The sequence below is a fragment of the Jaculus jaculus genome, chromosome 3, assembly GCF_020740685.1.
Source record: "Jaculus jaculus isolate mJacJac1 chromosome 3, mJacJac1.mat.Y.cur, whole genome shotgun sequence".
NCBI lineage: Eukaryota > Metazoa > Chordata > Mammalia > Rodentia > Dipodidae > Jaculus > Jaculus jaculus.
In genome coordinates, this window is record NC_059104.1 from 168,835,902 (window position 1) to 168,856,583 (window position 20,682).

General features: G+C 44.8%; 1 protein-coding gene across 3 annotated transcripts in view; it reads left to right on the forward strand.

The window, feature by feature from the left end:
- Positions 1–20,682, forward strand: part of C2cd3 (C2 domain containing 3 centriole elongation regulator) — a 115,021-nt gene that overhangs the window by 73,071 nt on the left and 21,268 nt on the right. For all 3 annotated transcript variants that reach the window (XM_045145184.1, XM_045145187.1, XM_045145186.1), the window contains exons 24-30: positions 2,580–2,918; positions 6,662–6,800; positions 9,092–9,156; positions 13,632–13,837; positions 15,283–15,416; positions 17,379–17,540; positions 18,513–18,733. In XM_045145184.1, the coding sequence (XP_045001119.1) occupies positions 2,580–2,918; positions 6,662–6,800; positions 9,092–9,156; positions 13,632–13,837; positions 15,283–15,416; positions 17,379–17,540; positions 18,513–18,733 (1,266 nt within the window). The remainder of the gene's footprint in view (positions 1–2,579; positions 2,919–6,661; positions 6,801–9,091; positions 9,157–13,631; positions 13,838–15,282; positions 15,417–17,378; positions 17,541–18,512; positions 18,734–20,682) is intronic.

Consider the following 20,682-nt stretch of genomic DNA (forward strand, 5'->3'; position numbering starts at 1 on the left):
GTAATAAACTACTACAGGGCAGAAAGGAAGAGGGCTACATTGTACAAGTGGAATGTGTGGGGTACTTTTCTTTCAAGCCTTGTTGGGTCTTTAACCCATGTGCTTGTTTTGGGTAATAGAATTCAGACATGAGTAAGAACTAGTCCCTAGCCTCATTGATTTACAGTCTGAGGGGAGAATACAACAGTAAGTAATTAAAGTGAAGCCCAAGAACTAAAAAGAGGGTATCTCAGTACAACACTGGAAGAACTGGAAGACTCTTTTTGTTAAAGGACAAAATCTCAGTGGAAACAGTAATTTCAAAGGATTTATGAACAAGCCAAGGAAAGGGGAAAGAGGCTGTGAAGGCACAGAGGCATGAGGCAGTTATCTGCATCTCATAATACTCTGCTTCCAAGATCTGGGATCGCAGGTATATGGCTCTGATCCTTTTATTAAGACAGCTCAGGCTAAAAGAGCACTGCATGTGTTTGGGTGATTGTCCAAGTCCTCAGGTTCTCTTTGGACTTAACAGGTGTAAATCTAGCCCTACATAGCAACTTATCAAATGCTATAGGCCTCACTTCAAAGAAACTAGAAGAAATCCTTGAAGTGAGCTGAGCTCACTTGAACTAAGGTTCTTAAAAATAGCCTTGGAGGGCTGGAGAGATGGCTTAGCAGTTAAGCACTTGCCTATGAAGCCAAAGGACCCCGAATCGAGGCTTGATTCCCCAGACCCACGTTAACCAGATGCACAAGGGGGTGCACGCGTCTGGAGTTCGTTTGCAGTGGCTGGAGGCCCTAGCATGCCCATTCTCTCTCTCGCTCTCTGCCTCTTTCTCTCTCTCTCTCTGTCGCTCTCAAATAAATAAAAATAAACAAAAAACAATAGCCTTGGGCTGGACAGATGGCGTAGCTGTTAAGGCACTTGCCTGCTAAGCCTAAGGACCAAGGTTCAATTCCCCAGTACCCAGATCACATAAGCCAGAGGTATAAGTGTTTCATGCATCCAGAATATGTTTACAATGGCTAAAAGGCCCTGACACACCCATTCTCTCCATCTGTCTATCGATTGATCAATCAATCTGTCTGTCTCCATCTGTCTCTTTCTCTCTCTCTCTCTCAAATATGTAAATAATTTTTGTTTGTTTGTTTGTTTTTCAAGGTAGGGTCTCACTTTAGCCCAGGCTGACTTGGAATTCACTGTGTAGTTTCTGGGTGGCCTTAAACTCATAGAAATCCTTCTACCTCTTCCTGAGTCCTGGGATTAAAGGCATATGCCACCATGCCTGGCTCTTTCTCTATTGTTTTGTTTTGTTTGTGAGAAGGAACTTTTTTTTATTAGATACTTTATTTATTCATTCATTGATTTGAGAAAGAGGCAGATAGAAAGAATGGGTATATCAGGGCCTCCAGCCACTGCAAATGAACTCCAGACACATGCGCCACCTTGTGCATCTGGCTTACATGGGTCATGGAGAATTAAACCTGGGTCCTTAGGCTTCACAGGCAAGTTCCTTAACAGCTAAGCCATTTCTCCAGCCCAAAATAAAATATTTTTTTTAAAGATGGGCTTTTCACTTCATTGTATTGAAGAAAGTAGATCTGGTTCACAGAATATATAGATCAAGGATCAGAACTCTAGCACAAACACTCCCTTTTTAAAGTAATTCTAAAGAGGTCATCCATGTCCCTTAGTATTTGCCTTATCGTATTGGCTGAAGGTTGAAATCCACTTGTGCAAAAGGCCTTACAAAGAACATTGCATTTGATGTGTTAAATGGGTCACCATTCCATCTATCCACTCATCTGGCCAGTCTGTTTCCATATACTATTAAGCTTCCTGGGGATAAGGATCAACTGGGCTGCTTTGGGGTATCTTCCTTCCTATAATAATTTGTCCTTATTTTCTGCTTTTGATAACCATGGTAATTTACAATTTGCATGGAGAAGAAAACAGGATGCAAGGCATGGTGGCACACACCTATAATCCTAGAGCTAGGCATGGAGACCAGAGAATCCTGGGACTTTCTGGCTCGCCAGTGTACAAGCTGATGAAAGAGACCTGAGTATTGGCTATAGCAAGGGCAGGGCAAAAGTTTTCTCAGCGTATGCCTACTTAGATTCCTTTTGCAAATTGGTATATTGGGGTCTGTTGCAGTCAGGTTCACATTGCTGGCAGAAATCACCCAACCAAGAGCAGCTTGTGAGGAAAAAGGTTTATTGTGGCTTACAGACTCGAGGGGAAGCTCCACGATAGCAGGGAAAACGATGGCATGAGCAGAGGGTGGATATCACCTCCTCACCAACATCAGCAGGCAACAGCAACAGGAGAGTGTGCCATACACTGACAAGGGGACACTGGCTATAACACCCATAAGCCCGCCCCCAACAATACACTGCCTCTAGGAGACATTAATTCCCAAATCTCCACCAGCTGGGAACCTAGCACTCAGAACACCTAAGTTTATGGGGACAGCTGGATCAAACTGCCACAGGGTTTGTGTTCCTTTCATAGGAAAGCACCGTAAGCACCTTCAGTGAGGAGAGCGGCCCTGGTTCCTGCTTGCACGCGCTTGTTCACCTCCATTCTCTTACAGGTGTGTACCCTCTGTTTGGACGAAATGCTTCCGACCTCCGTGGAGCGGCCTTGCGAGTTCATGTGGTCCTTTCCCCTCTTGCCCCACACGCTGAGCCCACTCAGGACATGGACTCCACAGAGTGCAGCAGCCACAGTGAGCCTGAGCAGCTCCCTAGGAAGAATGACGACATCCAACTCTCTCCACCCTGTGACCACCAGAAGTCCCCTGCCTTCGCCCAGGTCCCCAGCAACAGCTCAGTGGCTGAAGACTGCCAGACCCAGGAGGGCCCTGCTGAGTCATGTGGAACTTTTGCAGTCAGCATCCTGGTAGAGAGAGCGATGCACTTGAGCCTGAAAGGTATGCTCTGCACACTTGTCCAGGAGCAGGTGTTTCTCGAGCCTAAAGACCTAAGTACCATGAGATCCTTTCTAAACTTCAAGCTGACCTTATCAATCATCCTAACGTTGCGTATCATAAACTCCCCAGTGCAGAAACCTGAGATCAACCTACATGTTTCTCCTTTCCATTCCCGCTATCAAATCATTACCTCTATTCTGTTTCTTTAAATTTCTAACAAATCTCTTCCTCCTCAGTATGCATCTGGGACTTCTGGTTCTTGACACCAGGTCCATAAACACCCAAGAGATCCATGATGTAAAACTGAAGGTTGGTGACTTTGGATAGAGAATAACTACATTTTTATTTTTTATTAACCTCTAATTAAAATATTATATTTCTGGGAACTGGGAAGATGACCCAGTGAGTAAAAGCACTTGCTGGGCAATCATGAGGTCCTGAGTTCAATCCTCAGCACCCACATAAACAAAACAGGCATAAACCGGCCATGTTGACACACGCCTTTAATCCTAGCACTTAAGAAGCAGAAGGAGCCGGGCGTGGTGGCACACGCCTTTAATCCCAGCACTTGGGAGGCAGAGGTAGGAGGATCACTGTGAGTTCAAGGCCTCCCTGAGATGACAGAATTAATTCCAGGTCAGCCTGGACCAGAGTGAGACCCTACCTCGAAAAACCAAAACAAACCAAAAAAAAAAGAAGCAGAAGGAGGAGGATCGCCATTAGTTCAGAGTTCAAGGTGAGCCTGGGCTACACTGAAACTTTACCTTGGGGGAAAAAAAGCCAAGCATGGCTACACATGCCTATAATTCCAGCCCCAAAGTGGACTAGAAACAGGCAGGTCCCTGGAGTGTCCTGGTCAGCTATCTTAAAAATGGGGAGTTCTAGGGCTGAAGGGATGGCTCAGCGGTTAAGCCATTATCCTGAAAGGCCAAAGGACCCAGGTTCAGTTCCCCAGGACCCACATAAGCCAGATGTGGTACATACATCTGGAGTTCGTTTGAAGTGGCTAGAGACCCTGGTGTGCCCATTCTCTCCTCTCCTCTCTCTCTTTCTCTCTCTCTCTCTCATTCTCTCTCTCTCTTGGTGTGTGTGTGTGTGTGTGCATGCTCGCGCGCGCGCGTGCACACGTGGTCTATCTCTGCAAATAAATAATTTTTTTTTAATTTTTTTACTTGAGAGTGTGCATCTGGCTTCCATGAGACCTGGAGAATCAAACCTAGGTCCTTAGCCTTCATAGGCAAGCACCTTAACTGCTAAGCCATTTCCCCAGCCCCCAAGTTCATACTCTTAATGTTTATGGACTTATTTTAGACATGAAGGTATCTCAAGCCCAGTTTTACAAATGAAGAGCAGAGAGGGAAAGCACTCTGAAGTCACAGACTTTCTGTTAGTGGATTGTGATCATCTCTCTGTGTCCATCCTCCCAGATCAAGAATCAAATGTGCCTCAGCTTGCACATGTTTAACACTAAGGAAACATCATTTAACATTAGCTTCATAGTACTGGACTAAATTTTAAAAATATTTTTCTTTATTTATTTTCAAGAACAGAGAGAGAGGGCATGCCAGGCCCTCCAGCCATTGCAAGTGAAATCCAGATGCATGCGCCACTTTGTGCATCTAGCTTTACGTGGGTACTGGAGAATCAAACCCAAGCCATTTTGCAGGCAAATGTCTTAACCACTGAGCCATCTATCTGTACAGCCCTGAACCAAATTTTTATAACATACAAAACTGGCTATTAGAAGGTTTTCATTCACTCATGTTATGCCAGAAAAGAAACTCTTCTCTTAACTAACTAGAATGAACTAGAACTATTACAGTGGAAAAGCTCTGGAGGAGTCAGGCAACCTGGCTGATTCTCCCAAATGCTGTCTAATCAGGTATGCAAGTCTTGTTCTTTGGTTACATTGTAACAGAGAGAGTCCTCTGTCATTTGTCATTTTTTTTTTCATATATTATCAGCATGAGTCTAGTGTATAAGAAGCAATTTATAAACTTAAGTATTATCCAAATGTGAGTTATTTTAATCTCATTGAAACAGCTCTTCCATTCTTATGTACAAAATTACTTTTCATTCTCATGTAAAACACAGTAAATCCAGTGAAAACTCTTAGCTGAGAAAGCTGGTTCACCTCAAGTCTCCTTAACTGCTTTCGTATAGTGACTGGTGGTTTGATTCAGGTGTCCCCCATAAATTTAGGTGTTCTCAATGCCATGTCCCCAGTTGAATGGCAGTTTGGGAATTGACGCCCCTGGAGGCGGTGTGTCACTGGGGGCGGGCTTACGGGTGTTACAGCCAGCCTCCTCGTGCTGGTCTCCTGTTGCTGTGCTCCGTCTGATGTTGGCCAGGAGGTGATGTCCACCCTCTATTCATGCCATCATTTTCCCCTCAGTCCCAAATGCTGGGATTACAGGCATGTGCCACTACATCTACCTCTCTAGTGGATTAATGGCTAGGGGGCTTGCTGGCAAAGTCAAAGAACCCAGGTGTGATTCCCCAGGACCCACTTTAGCCAGATGCACAAGGTGGTGCATGCTTCTGGAGTTCATTTGCAGTGGCTGAAGGCCCTGGCGGGTCCATTCTCTCTCTCTACACCTCTGTCTCTGTGTCTCTCTCTCTCCCTCCCTCCCTCTCCCCCCCCCCTTAGAAATAAATTAAATAAATAAATAATAATTTTTTAAAAAAAACTTAAGTAAGGCCTGGGCAGATGGCTGAGTGGGTAAGAGTGCTTGCTGTACAAATGTGAGAACCTCAGTTTGATCCCCAGCACCCACATAAAAGCAGGCATGGCCAGGGGCTGGAGAGAGAGCCTAGCATTTAAGGTGCTTGCCTGCAAAGCCAAAGGATCCCAGTTCGATTCTCCAAGACCCACGTAAGCCAGATGCACAAGGGGGCACATAAATAAATAAATAAAATATATTTAAAAGAAAAAAAAAGCGGGCATGGCCATGCACACCTGTAACCTGGTGCTGAGGAAGTCAGAGACAAAAGAACAACTCCCTGTTTGGAGCTCACTGGGCAGTCTGTCTAGTGGCAAAACCATGCACATGAGCTCCAGGTTCAATGAGAGACCCTGTGCCAAGTAGGGAAGAGGATAGCCAAATCCTCCGCTGGCCTGCACACATGGACACACACAGAGCATGTACATCTGTACACACACATGCATATGTCACATATGGTACACACGCACGCCAGAAAACAATTTTTTTGATAAATTTTTAAGTTAAATTTAGGAAAGAATTTCCAACAATTTATGAAATGACCTTAAATATAATTGCTTTTGTCTTTAATAAATAGTAAAATTATATGCATACCAAAGAATTATTTTAAATAAATTTATAGTTAATTTCCAGCCAGGGTTTGATTTATACACCTACTTTATATACACATACATCTGGGTTACATAAAAATTTCTCAGATGGAGCTGGAGAGATGGCTTAGCTCTTAAGCACTTGCCTGTGAAGCCTAAGGACCCTGTTTTGAGACTTGATTACCCAGGACCCACTTTAGCCAAATGCACAAGAGGGTGCATGCATCTGGAGTTCGTTTGCAGTGGCTGGAGGCTCTGGCACGCCCATTCTCTCTCTGTCTCTCTGTCTCTATCTGCCTTTTTCTCTGTCTGTCGCTCTCAAATAAATAAAAATGAACAAAAAATTTTTTTTTAATTTCTCAGATGAAAAGTTGTCAAGAGTGAAAAACATTTAAGAAGACCTCCCTAACATACGATCTATCTCTTGCAGGGAGCCCCTTGACAGAGCGGAAAGTATCCGCACCCAGCTGTTGCGTATCCTTCGCAACAGCTGATGAGCCATCTCCTGTATACACCCATGTGGTTGAAAACACAGATTCACCCATCTGGAATTTTCAACAGCAGTCAAGGTTTGTATTCACTGATGTTTCTCATCCTTCTAGAGTCAGGTTTTGTTGTTGTTGGTTGGTTGGTTGGTTGGTCGGTTGGTTTTTCAAGGTAGGGTCTCACTTTAGTCTAGGCTGACTTGGAATTCACTATGTAGTCTCAGGGTGGCCTGAGACTCCTACCTCTGCCTCCCGAGTGCTGCGCCACCACGTCTGGCTATAGAATCAGCTTTTTGTTCCAAGACACAAATGCTTTTCTTATGCAGTCATCTACTCCTAGTGCTTTTGAATTTATAGCCAGCAGTTGTGGAAAGGTTTGTTGCAGGGGTTTTAGCTGATTGGTGTACCTCAAAAACCACTCAATGAGGGAGCATGCTCTGTGCCCTGCTCTGTTGTAGACACTGGGCACTGAAGACGAGGAAACGCCTCCTGACTATTCCCGGGAATAAATACAAATGAAAATTAAAGTTATAATCAAGGTGAGGTGATGTAAAGGAAATAAAAAAGCATACTGGCTGAGCTCAGAAGATGGTTTAGGCCAGCCTTGAAGTTCAGGAGCTGCTTCAGGAGTAAAACTCCTTGGCTCCATATTGAAGAGCACCCACACGTCGTCCACACGAAGAAGGGCGGGAGAGCTCACCTCAGGAAAGGCTGTAGTGTAGTGCATCTGGAGTTCATCTGCATCTGCATGGCTAAAGGCCCTGGTGTGCCCATCCTCTCTCTCTCTCTCTCTCTCTGTCTCTCTCAAATAAATAAAATATAGAAGTAAAGTAAGGGCTGGAAAGGTGGCTTAGCAGTAACAGCATTTGCCTGCGAAGCCTAAGGACCCAGTTCAATTCCCCAGTACCCGCATAAACTAGATGCATCTGGAGTTTGTTTGCAGTGGCTGGAATCCCTGGAGTGCCCATTCTCTCCCTCTCCCTCTTTAACTCTGTCCTTGCAATTTAATAAAATATTTGATAAAATACCATGTCTACACCAGGAAGCAGAAAACTAGAGGATTAAGCTTCCAAGTGGAAATGATGTGTTCATTCACAACTGTTGGAAACAGAGGTTGAATTAAGATAGTAATGAATGTTGACGATGTTTACAATGGGCTTTATCATAACATTGTTTCATTTGATCCTCCAAGCACCTTGTAAGTATTATACTATTTAAAAGGTGGGAGAAGGTTGGAGAGATAGCTTAGAGGTTAAAGGCTTGCCTGTGAAACCTAAGGATCCAGGTTAAATTCCCCAGAACCCACATAAGCCAGATGCACTGGATGGTGCATTTGTCTGGAGTCCATTTGCAGTGGTGGAGGCCCTGGCATGCCCATTCTCTCTCTCTCTCTCCCTCTCTCCCTCTCTCTCTCTCCCTCCCTCTCTCTCTCTCTCTCTCTCTCTCTCTCTCTCTCTCTCTCTCTCTCTCGTGCATGCACTGTCACTCTCTCTCACACATAAATAAATGTAAATATTTTTTAAAAAAATTTTTAAGTGCACTCTAGCCAGGCATGGCAGTGCACGCCTTTAATCCCAGCACTCAGAAGGCAGAGGTCGTGGGATCACCATGAGTTCAAGGCCATCCTAAGACTACATAGTGAATTCCATGTCAGCCTGAGCTAGAGTGAGACCCTACCTTGAAAAAAAAAAGTGAGCATCAACTTTTTTCTTTTTTTTTTTTTTTCCAAGGTAAGGTCTTGCTCTAGCCCCCAGCCTGACCTGGAATTCACTCTGGAGTGTCAGGGTGGCCTTAAACTCATGGGGGAACCCTCCTACCTCTGCCTCCCGAGTGCTGGGATTAAAGGTGTGCACCACCACCCTTGGCTGTTTAGCTGCTGTGAGAGCTGGGCATTGCCTTATTTTATCGCCTTGCCTCCATGCACATTGTAACACTGGACTCAGAGAAACCAGGGTTCAGCCCCAGCCCTTACTGGCTGTCAGGTGACCTTAAGCAAATACTTTAGGTGTCTGAGCCTCGCAAAGGTGTGAAACACTGACACCGTGGCTGTCCCATGGGAGGCCTGGTCCTCTTCCCTCCTCTCTGAGCATCTCCCACTCTTCACACCCCAGTTCATTACCTGCAGAGAAGCTCCTCCTCCTCATGGAGAAACACTTTGCATGTGGTGGACATGGTTGGGCACTGATGGAAAGTGCTGCACGGGCAGCTTTTTGGGTCTTGGTAAATTATTTCATCTTCTGAGCTTCCATCCCCTTACTTCTACTATGAAAATAAAATAATTCCTAAAAGATGGTCAAGGAAAGTTATCTTCAAATTTAAGTTGTGTACTACAGAGGATTCCTGCACAGTTAATTGATGGTAATTCTTTTAAATAGGCTATCAAAAGAGCTGCTTCTGGACCCACGGCAAACCCTGGTCTTCAAAGTCTGGCATAAAGGAGGTATGAGCGCTTTCTTTTCTTCCTCTTTTGTTTGGGTGGGTGTCCAGGTAGGGTCTCGCTCTAGCCCAGGCCGACCTGGAATTCGCTACATAGGCTCAGGGTAGTCTCAGGCTCTCAGCTGTCCTGTTCCTTCTGCCTCCCGAGTGCTGGGATTAAAGATGTGCACCACAACCTGCCAGGTGTGGTGGCGCACGCCTTTAATCCCAGGACTCGGGAGGCAGAGGTAGGAGGAGTGCTGTGAGTTCGAGGCCACCCTGAGACTACAGAGTGAATTCCAGGTCAGCCTGGGATACAGTGAGACCCTACATTGGAAAACCAAAAAAAAAAAAAAAAAAAAAAAAAGGTGTGCAGCACAACACCTGGCTCCTTTATTTTGTTGTTTTGTTTTTTGTTTGTTTGCTTGCTTACTTGTTTTTTGGGGGGGGTTGTTGTTTTCGAGGTAGGGTCTCGCTCTAGCCCAGGCTGGCCTGGAATTTACTATGTAGTCTCAGGATGGCCTTCAACTCATTTTGATCCTCCTACCTCTGCCTTCCGAGTGCTGGGATTAAAGGCATGTGCCACCATGCCCAGCCTTTTATTTTTTTAACTATGTGAAGTCATTGTGCCATGCCCTAGATATTAAGAACATAGATATGTAGTAGAGGGGAATCCCACAGAAAGCTACTTTATTCTTTTGTGAAATTTAAGTACTTAGAAATCACTTTGCTTGACTACGTGCTTAATACAAAAATCCAAATCCATTTGACCCTTTCTGGCCGTGTCTGTCATGATCATAATATAGAACATGCCACACCCGGGTGGCTTCTCTGTTGGCTCTGGCTTATTAAGCAAAACCCTAGTGTTTGCAGGTAATACGCAAGCCCAAACTCTGGCAACTTGCTCTTCCTCATTTTAAGCACCTCTCCAAAAGGGAGGTGGTGATATCATGGTCCTTGACCACAGTTTGACTCTGCTACCATTTGTTTGTTTGGTGATTATTTTGAGATGGACTCTTCATTATGTAATCCAGTCTGGCCTTACCTCTTGCCTCAGTCTCTCAAGTTCTGGTATTCCAGATTTTTGCTTCACTTATAAGAAGCACTGCCCAGCAGACTAAAGGGCATTAGGTCTGAAGCCAGACTGTGGATTCAAATGCCAGTTCTGTCTCTTACTGTTGCAATGTGATCCTAGCTAAATGACTTAAGTTGTCTGTGCTTCAGTTTCCATATCTAAAGTAGAGATAATAATAGTACCCACGTCATAGAGTTTGGGGAGAAGTAAATAAGAGCCACACAGTAAATACCCTGTCAGTGTTTGTCTTATTTATGTAGCACATGGTACCGTGGTACAAGGTTGACAAACATCTCTAATTCCTTAAGGTAAAAATATAGTCTGATTATTTGGAGCTGGGGATATGGCTCAATGGGTAAAGTGCTTGCTGTTCAAATCTCCAGAACCAGTGTGAAAGCCAGACCCAGCAACAAGTGTCAGTGATGCCAGCCCTCATACGGGGAGACAGAAGGCAATGGCAGGGGAATCCGGTGCTCGTGGGCCATCTGGCCTGATATGAACAACAGAGACCCTGCCTCAAATGCTCTGGCATATGCATGCCTGTAGTCACGCACACATTCATACAACATACAAAACAAAGAATGAGTCTGATTTTGTAGATATAAAAGCTGAAGGCCAAGGAAGTTTAATAACTTGACTAGTATCTTATAGAGCCATTGATTGATGGAGACAGACTTTGAACCCATTCTGATTGACCATAGCCCTTGACTGCCTGTCCTTCACTATGCAAGCAAGACTGAAACACGCAGCAAAGTGAGGCGGTTAGAACAGCCCACCTTTGCACAGATCAGTAAATTCCATCTCACTAAACCACCCCTCTGAGTCCTCCTTTCCAGCCCTTCAGTTGTCCCCCTATAAAATCATGGTGTTGGCCTTGCCAGTGCAGGGTTTCAATATTAGCCACAAAGCCTGGAGAAGAACAGAGTAATTGGGGTGTAGAGGGAGTTGACTTGCGTTTCTTGCCCCCGGGAGTGAGGGCTGCTGTGAATCCAGTTCTGACAGTTCCATGCTGCTCAGCATTCGCCCAGGTCCCAACTGCCAACATCATCAGTGCAAAAAACTGCTCAGAAATCAGTTTCTGTAAATCAGCATAAGGAATTCTGCTGTGTTTGACTAAGCTTCACACTCATGTCTGCTTTCTTTTCTCTGTAAAGTATGTAGACATTGTCAAGCAGATCAGGGTTCACCTCAGTATAGTGCCAACAGAAAAAGAATACGCTGTGGTCCTGTGCACATCTGGGTTCAGGTTTTCACTCTGCCATTTACCAAGTATGAACCTGAAGTAGGGTCACTTCCCTCTGTCCTCTTGCACTGAACCCTTTTAAGTTAGGGTACTAGTACTTAACCTTCAGGGTTTCATAAAGATTAGAAATAATGTGTGTAAAACAGTGGGCACATAAATGTTACTTAGTAAATAGAGCTATTTACTGTGCTAGGGGTATTAGGTATACAGAACAAAATGCATTCCCTAAACTCAGAAGTCCTTTCAGGTCCTGTAAGATCTTGTTATAAATGAAGATGAAGGGCTAGAGAGACTTCTCAGTGGTTAAGGCACTTGCCGGCAAAGCCTAACAACGCAGGTTCAATTCTCCAGTACCTCTGTAAAGCCAGATTGCACAGTGGTGCATGCATCTGGAGTTTGTTTGCTGTGGCTGGAGGCCCTAGTGTGCCCATTCTTTCTCTCTCTCTCTGTCTCTCTCTCCCTCTGCTTGCAAATTAATAAATAAATAATATTTAAAAATAAAATAAAATAAATGGAAATGAGGCAGGGCATGGTTTTGCATACCTTTAATCCCAGCACTGGGGAAGTAGAGGTAGGAGGATCACCATGAGTTTGAGACCAGCCTGGAACTACAGAGAGAATTCAGGTCAGCCTAGACTAGAATGAGACGCTACCTTGAAAAAAAACGAAAGAAAGAAAATAAATAAATAAATAAATGCCTAAACTAATCAAGATTCTTCTAATTCTCTCTTAGTATGTGTAGATATCTCTCTTCTCCAAGGTCCGTCTTTCCCACACAGACTTAGCATACATTTTACAAAATGTACTCAGAGTACATCAGGCTGTATACAACAAATATTTGATTTCCTACTCAGTGCCAGTAGAGGACACAAGAAATTTCACTGTCATACGATTAGGTGAATATAGGGCATACTGGTAAGGGGATGTTTGACCCAGAGAGGGGGCTCAAGAGATGGCTTAGCCGTGTTAAGCACTCGCCTGTGAAGCCCTGGTTCAAGGCTCGATTCCCCAGTACTCACGTAAGCCACATGCACAAGGTGGCGCCTGCACCTGAAGTTTGTTTGCAGTGACTGGAGGCCCTGATGCGTCCATTTTCTCTTCCTCTCTGCCTCTTTCTGTGTTTCACTCTCAAATAAATAAATGAAAATAAACAAAAAAAAATTAAAGAAAAAAAGAATATCAGAGAGGCTTTCTGGAATGTACCTCATCTGAGCACTGTAGTCAGAGATGACAGCAAATATGCCTGTACTTGTTTTCCAAGGAGTTGTCTTTTAGGTAAAACCAGTAAATACAGGCAAGTACAAATAAGAAAATGAAAATTCCTCGTAACTTCATAATTTCAAGGAATTGAAAAATCACTGAAGCATAAAAGCTTTTGAAAAGAAGTGTGTACCTTTAATCCTAACACTCAGGAGGCTGAGACAGGAGGATCGCTGTGAGTTCGAGACAAGTTTGGAGCTACAGAGTGAGTTTCTGGTCAGCCTGGACTAGAGTGGGACCCTACCTCAAAAACAACAAAAGTGTAATGGAAAAAGTGCCACAAGTTGGCAGGGACGCCCTATCTGTTCCCAGAATGACCTAGTCCCCTCCTTCCACAGAACTGAGACCAGTGAGCTGTGAAGATGCCCCGGGGCATCCACAGACACCACCTCCCATCTCCCTGATTTTGAGGGAAGGGTCTGTCTCCCTGGCACTTTGTACAAGTCCAACATATTGACTACAGCAATTCAAAGACCGCCCGTGTGTTACTGTATTCACGTTATCAAAGACCCCCATAAAGTGAAGTGATTTCCTCTCTGAGCCTTTCAGACCTCTCAAAGAAGGATGACAATCACCTCAAATTCCCTTTAGCCTGTGATCCCCTCTGAGAAATAAAGCCATAAATATGTTTGGTTCTGTTGACATTCACACCGGGAAAAAAAAAGAAAAAGAAGTGTGTAAGTTCAGGTGTGTTTTCATAAGCCTGGTTACCTATTTCAAGGGGACAATGCTCAGCCCTCCCAGCTCTCTCTGCCGTACAGAAAAGGAGTTCATAGCAAGCTCTGGCTACCAGCGCTGTAGCCTCACCGTTGGTCTCTATAATGGCTCCCGTGTCTGAGCCAGCATCTCTGTGTGCCCCTATAGCCTCAAGGGTAGGCCATGCCCAGCCACACTCCCAGCTCTTCTCTTCTCTCCCCCCCAGATGAGGAGAGGGTGATTGGCTTTGCCTCGGTGGACCTCTCCCCACTGCTGTCTGGCTTCCAGTTTATCTGTGGCTGGTACAATATTACCGACTTCAGTGGAGAATGCCAGGGGCAGATAAAAGTTGCTGTTTCCCCTTTGGAGAGTCTGGTGCACTTCAAAGAAGAAAGACAAGCAAGGCGTGGGTCAGAGACCCCAGGATCACTGGTAAGTTTCCTGGGTCACCCCTAACTAATAGGGTTTCTGCTGAGCAAAACCTGTAGGTAGGAAGATCCTGTAGACTGGGTGGTGTGTCCCAGCTTACAGCACACGTTATGCCCTTGTGTCTGGGAATAATGAAAAAATTCTGGAATTGTATAGTAATGATGACCGCACTACTCTGAATATACTGAAAACCAGTAAGTCAAACTTTTTTTTTTTTTTTTTAGGTAGAATCTTACTCCAGCCCAGGCTGATCTGAAATTCACTATGTAATCTCAGGGTGGCCTTGAACTCACAGTACTCCTCCTACCTCTGCCTCCCAATTGCTGGGATTAAATGCCTGCACCATTGCGCACAGCTTTAAATATTTTTAAAGGGTAAATTTAGGGCTAGAGAGAGGGCTTAGTGGTTTGCTTGCCTGTGAAGCCTAAGGACCCAGGTCAAATTCGCCAGAACCCACATATGCCAGATGCACAAGGCTGCAGCGCATGCATCTAGAGTTCATTTGCAATGGCTAGAGGCCCTGGCGCACCCATTCTCTCTCTCTCTCTCTCAAATAAATAAGATATAAAGGATGAATTTTATAATACATTAATTTTTTCAATGAAAGTTGTGTTGAGTAATCTGAAACCATATTGGCTGATTTTTTTTTTAATTCGGTTAGATTAAAATAATCTTTGATTAGATGGAAGGAGGGAGGCATTTATAGTGGTAAGTATAGATAATTCTTTCAAGGAGTTTAAAAAAGTGAATCACCCAGGTTCCCCAGAGGAGCTCTATTGAGGAAAAGGTTTTTCATCACTCCTTCACACTTGTCTGGCCAAGAGCGTAGGACAGTAAATCTTCAATGAGTGAATGCATGAGAAAATAACCAAGTTCATTGGTCCTTTTGCAAGAAAGCCTTTTCTTCCCTTCCCCCCTGGTAGTCATGAGATGAGAAGTACCTCAGCCCTGTTATCCTCACATATAAAGTGAATGAAAGGTCATGTCCTACCCAGTGTGCAGCTCCATTAAGGAACAAGAGCGCAGTCATGGCTAAAGCAACTGAAAATCCATCTAAAAGCACCATTATTAAAAAAGGATAATAGTGGGCCGGGTGAGGTGGCGCACATCTTTAATCCCAGCACTTGGGAGGCAGAGGTAGAAGGATTGCCGTGAGTTCAAGGCCACCCTGAGACTACATAAAGAATTCCAGGTCAGCCTAGGCCAGAGTGAGACCCTACCTCGGGATTAAAAAATAATAATAATAAGATAATAATAGTACCTACTTCCTAAAGTGATTGTAAAGTTTAAGTGAGATTCTGTAGAAGTTGCTTGTCACAGTGTTCAACACATAGAAAGTACTGAATAAATTACATTGAGTCAAGTTTTCAAGTTACTTTATATACTGCTTTGTTCCAAGAGGATTCATGATAACAAGTGCACCGTTGTTTTTCTCATTACTTCCACAGATGCCAATGTACAGCCCTTTCTCCTTCCCTGCCTCTCACACGTGTGCGACATTCCCTAGTCACATTGCAAGACACACCCAAGACCAGCTTGTTCACACCTCTTCAAAGGCGCTTGATTTCTCCTATCCTGGGAGGTAATTTTTTTTAAATTTTTATTAACATTTTCCATGATTATAAAAAATATCCCTTGGTAATACCCTCCCTCCCCCCACACACACTTTCCCCTTTGAAATGGGAGGTAATTTTTTGATGGGAAAAAATGAGGTCAAAGCAAGGAAATATGTAAATTGCTGTATCATTACTCTTTCCTTTATTAGAGGAAGAAACTAGAGACAAAGAGCTTTTGAATTCTCACACATAACCCAGAACCTCAAGATCTATGACAACAATATTAAAAGATAGAAGCCCTAACTTTCTACTCCCACATAAAGGATCACCTTAATATAGGGGACAATCTTTTCTGTGAGAAATATACCATATTTTTGTTTTGTTTTGTTTTGAAGGGTAGGGTCTCGCTGTACCCCAGGCTGACCTGGAACTCACTCTGTAGTCCCAGGCTGACCTCAAACTCTGTAATCCTCCTACCTCTGTCTCCAGAGTGCTGGGATTAAAAGCATGCACCAGCACACATGGCCAGAGAAATATATCCTCTTTCTTCCATCCCAAACCATGCGCTAGGTTGTTTCATAAAACATTGGATCGGGGGCTGGCGATATATCCCAGCTGGTAGAATGCAACAGATTAACATTGGGTGAATGCTTTTTTTTTTTTTTTTTTTTAAAAAGGCTTGGGCCAGGTGTGGTGGTACATGCCCTTAATCCCAGCCCTCGGGAGGCAGAGGTAGGAGGATTGCCGTGAGTTCAAGGCCACCCTGAGACTAACATAGTGAACAGGGGGTCAGCCTGAGCTACAATGAGAATCTGCCTCGTTTAAAAAAAAAAAAAAAAACAAAAAAAACGCCGGGCATGGTGGTGCATACCTTTAATCCCAGCACTCGGGAAGCAGAGGTGGTAGGATCGCCATGAATTCAAGGCCACCCTAAGACTACATAGTGAATTCCATGTCAGCCTGGGCTAGAGCAAGACCCTACCTCGAAAAACCAAAAAAAAAAAAAAGGCTTAGGCCAGATATGGTGGTACACTCCTTTAATCCCAGCACCCAGCAGGCATAAGTAGGAGGATCGCCGTAAGTTTGAGGCCACCCTGAGACTACAGAGTGAATTCCAGGTCAGCCTGGGCTAGAGTAAAACTGTACCTCAGGGGGGGAAAAAAAAAAAAAAAAGAAGGCTTGGCATTATAATAAAGTATATTGTTGTTACTGTTCCTGTTTCAGTCAGGCTCAAATGTGGAAACTAGAAGAAAATGGAGTGAGTAAAACTGAAAGCAAGATTGTTTGAAAAACATGCATAATTTAAACAATGACACTAGAACTGGTTGTGATAGTGGGGACAGATTTGCAATACTATTTTTTTAAAGATATATTTTATTTATTAGAGACAGAGAGGAAGAGAGAGAATGGGTGCGCCAGGGCCTTAAACCACCGCACACAAACTCTAGACACATGCACCACCATGTGCATCTGGCTTACATGAAACCTGGAGAATCGAACCTGGGCCCTTAGGCTTTGCAGGCATGCGCCTTGTCTACTAAGCCATCTCTCCAGCCCTGCAATGCCACTTTTTAAAATATCTCATTTTTTTCTTTTTTTGAGAGCGGGAAAGAGGCAGAGAGAAAGAGGGTATGTGTATGCCAGGGCCTCCAGCCACTGCAAATGAATGCCAGATGCATGCACCACCACCTTGTATATCTGGCTTATGTGGATACTGGGGAATCAAACCATGGTCCTTTGGCGTTGCAGGCAAACGCCTTAACTGCTAAATCATCTCTCCAGCCCCTGCAATACCTGGAATTCACTATGTAGTCTCAGGGTGACCTCAAACTCATGGTGATCCTCCTACCTCCACCTCACTAGTGCTGGGATTAAAGGGTGTGCGCCACCACACCCGGCTACAATATCATTTTTTAAAAGTGGTCTGCATTGTCACAGTATTTTCTAGTCAGGGGAGAATTTGTTCTGTTCCTGTTTTCTCTTGACAGAGGCAGTGGCACAAGGAGCCAGGCGGCGCGCCACGAAGAGCACGTACAGAACATCCGCCGCGTTCACGAGTCCCTGCATCGCGGGGAGGCAGTCTCCACAGTTGATGAGAAGCCGGCCGCAGCGCCGTCGTCCTCCCAGACCTCCATTCTGACTTCTCTCAGGTGAGGACTAAGAACAAGGCCCAGTGGGCAGCCGTAACATGAGTGTGCATTTCCCTCGGCGGCCCCTGCTCTGGAATGTGGTGGAGGGCTGCATGCACACTGGCACTGAGCTGGACCCTGGATCCTCACAGGACTTCTCATAGCTGAGGCAGTGTCAGTTTGTGTCTTGTGCTCCTTTAGAGGACCCTATTACTGATCCTACTTAGAAGTGCAGGAACTTAGCCGGGCGTGGTGGCGCACGCCTTTGAGGATTGCCGTGAGTTCGAGGCCACCCTGAGACTCCATAGTGAATTCCAGGTCAGCCTGGGCTAGAGTGAGACCCTACCTCTAAAAAAAAAAAAAAAAAAAAAAAATGCAGGAACTTTAGCTTGCTCGCCAAAACTTAATAACCACTCTCACATCTACAAGACTTCACATCCACTACAGTTTACCATACTTCGAAAAAACAAAAAAAGAAAATTCAAAAGAAGCTCAGTGTGGTGGTACATGCCTTTAAAGCACTTGGGAGGCAGAGATAGGAGGATCATTGTGAGTTCAAGGCCACACTGAGACTACAGAGTGAACTCCAGGTCAGCCTGGGCTAGAGAGCAAGGCCCTACCTCAAAGAAAATAAAAAGGTTCCTTATTTCCTTATAAGACAGGCATGATGGTGCATTCTGGAAGCTAAGACAGGAGAATCACAAGTTTCAGGCCACCCTGGGCTACAGAATGAGACCTTGTTTCAATTAAAACCAAAAACAAAAGGAATGGTTTCTGGCCATCCGAAAACTACATTAGGTGTACAGAAGAGGGACAAAGTTGTCCGTAGATCCAGGACTGAAGTCACATAGGTGAAGGATAGCTTGGAGGGAGGCAGCTGTCTATATTACTAAGCCAGAGATAGTGAAGTGTGACGTCGAGTGTTGCATGAAGATTCTCGTCATGTTCATGAATGACCCTCTTGTCCTCGCCCACCCTTTTTATCTTTCCCAGGAGGAATCTGAGTGAGCTAGATGAGATCCAGCAGTACTTCAGCCAGAAGCTCAGCAAGCCCTTCCTGCCCTCGGGCTCTCATAGTCATCCTGCTGTCACGCAGTGTCAGGAGAGCCACAAGCACAGTTTGGGGACAGGAACCAGCAGCCAAGACCCTGAGAGCCAGTCCATCCTGGAGAAATCCAGTAACCTGGTGTTGCAGGTCAGCTCCTTGATCTCAGGTATGGAAAAAGGCCTTTGGTTGATTGATCAGTTATGGTCACTAGGTGCCAATTCCAAAAGCATTTGATTATCTACCCTCCTATAAGACAAATAGCAGCACCAGTTTAGACAACTTTTCTTTTAAATATATTTATTTGAGAGAGAGAATGGGTACACCAGGGCTTCCAACGATTGCAAACAAACTCCTGATGCATGCACCCCCTTGTGCATCTGGCTTACGTGGGTCCTGGAGAATCGAACCTGAGATCCTTTGGCTTTGCAGGCAAATGCCTTTACTGGTAACCCATCTCTCCAACCCCTCCTTTTTTTTTTTTTCAAGGTAGGGTCTCTCTCTAGCCCAAGCTGACCTGGGATTCACTGTGTAGTCTCACTGTGGCCCTGAACGCATGGTGATCCTCCTACCTCTGCCTCCCAAGTGCTGAGATCAAAGGCGTGCGCCACCATGTCCAGCTCAATTGATGAACTCCTTATCAAAAAAAAAAAAAAAGAGGCAGAGGTAGGAGGATCACCATGTGTTTGAGGCCACCCTGAGATTATATAGTGAAGTCCAGGTCAGCCTGGGATAGAGGGAGACCCTACCTTGAAAAACAAAACAAAAAAAAAAAAAAAAAATTCACCAAGTGAACCCAAGGCTTTATTTGTTTAAAAGCAGATAACGTCATTTTTCACCATCTTTTTTTTTGAACATATTTTGTTTATTTATTTTAGAGAGACAGAGAAAGAGAATGGGCACCCCAGGGCCTCCAGCCACCACAGGCAAACTCCAGACATGTGTACCCCCTTGTGCATCTGGCTTACATGGGTCCTGGAGAATTGACCTGGAATCCTTTGACTTTGCAGGCAAACACCTTAACCACTAAGCCACCTGTCCAGCTCCCATTTTTCACCATCTTTTAAAGGAAGGGGCAGAGTGGGATGGCACGGGAGCATGAGGAATGGCAAGAACACGAGCCCAAAGACAGCAGAGCCAGATCCTTGGTGGGTTTCTGGCACTGATTTGCTGTACAAGTGCGTATGAGTGAACCCTGAGAATGGGTTACAGCATAAGGTCTCATTTATGCCTGTCGGGGTGCCAGGTCCTTTTCTGAGGCCGAGAGGCTCCACGTGAATCAGACGTGTGGGCCATGCCCTGAGAAGTGTACAAGCTGATGAGAGAACCAGCTTTACACAGTAGTGAGCTCTCCAGGGCCTCCTTATAGAACTCAGCCCCGCAGCAGTCCCTCCCAGCCAGCACATCTGGAAGGGTTCCTGCAGAAGATGTAGGAGCAAAGGGCCTTGAAGGATGAGCTGCTTTGTAAAAGGCAAGGGAACTGTTCAAAGACAAAAAGGATAGTTAAGGCCAGAGGACCACGGTCAACTAAGCCTACTTCCTGGTGCCCATTCCTTATTACATACATACATGGGCACACTCCCTTTCAATACCTGACTGAATTACACAGCCAGCCTCTCCTCTAAGCTTACCCTTTATTAGGTGAGGAGGTATGGCCTCTAGCCCTACGAGTCAAATTTGCCCCCAGTTCCTTTCTTCCTCTAAAAGAATCATGTAGCCAGGCATGGTGTCATATACCTTTAATCCCAGTGCTCAGGAAGTTGAAACAGGAGGATCTCTGAGTTTGAAGTCAGCCTGAGACTACATAGTGAGTTCCAGGTCAGCCAGGGCTTGAGAGAGACCCTGCTTCAAAAACAAAAAGCTGCAGGCTGGAGAGACCACTTAGTGGCTAAGGACCCCGGTTCGAGGCTCGATTCTTCAGGACCCATGTAAGCCAGATGCACAAGGGGCCGCACACATCTGATTTCATTTGCAGCAGCTGGAGGCCCTGGCCCGTTCTCTATCTATGCATCTGCCTCTTTCTCTCTCTGTCTGTCACTCTCAAATAAATAAATAAAAGTAAACAAAAATATTTTAAATAATAAAAAAGCCACACACACCTTTAATCCCAGCACATGG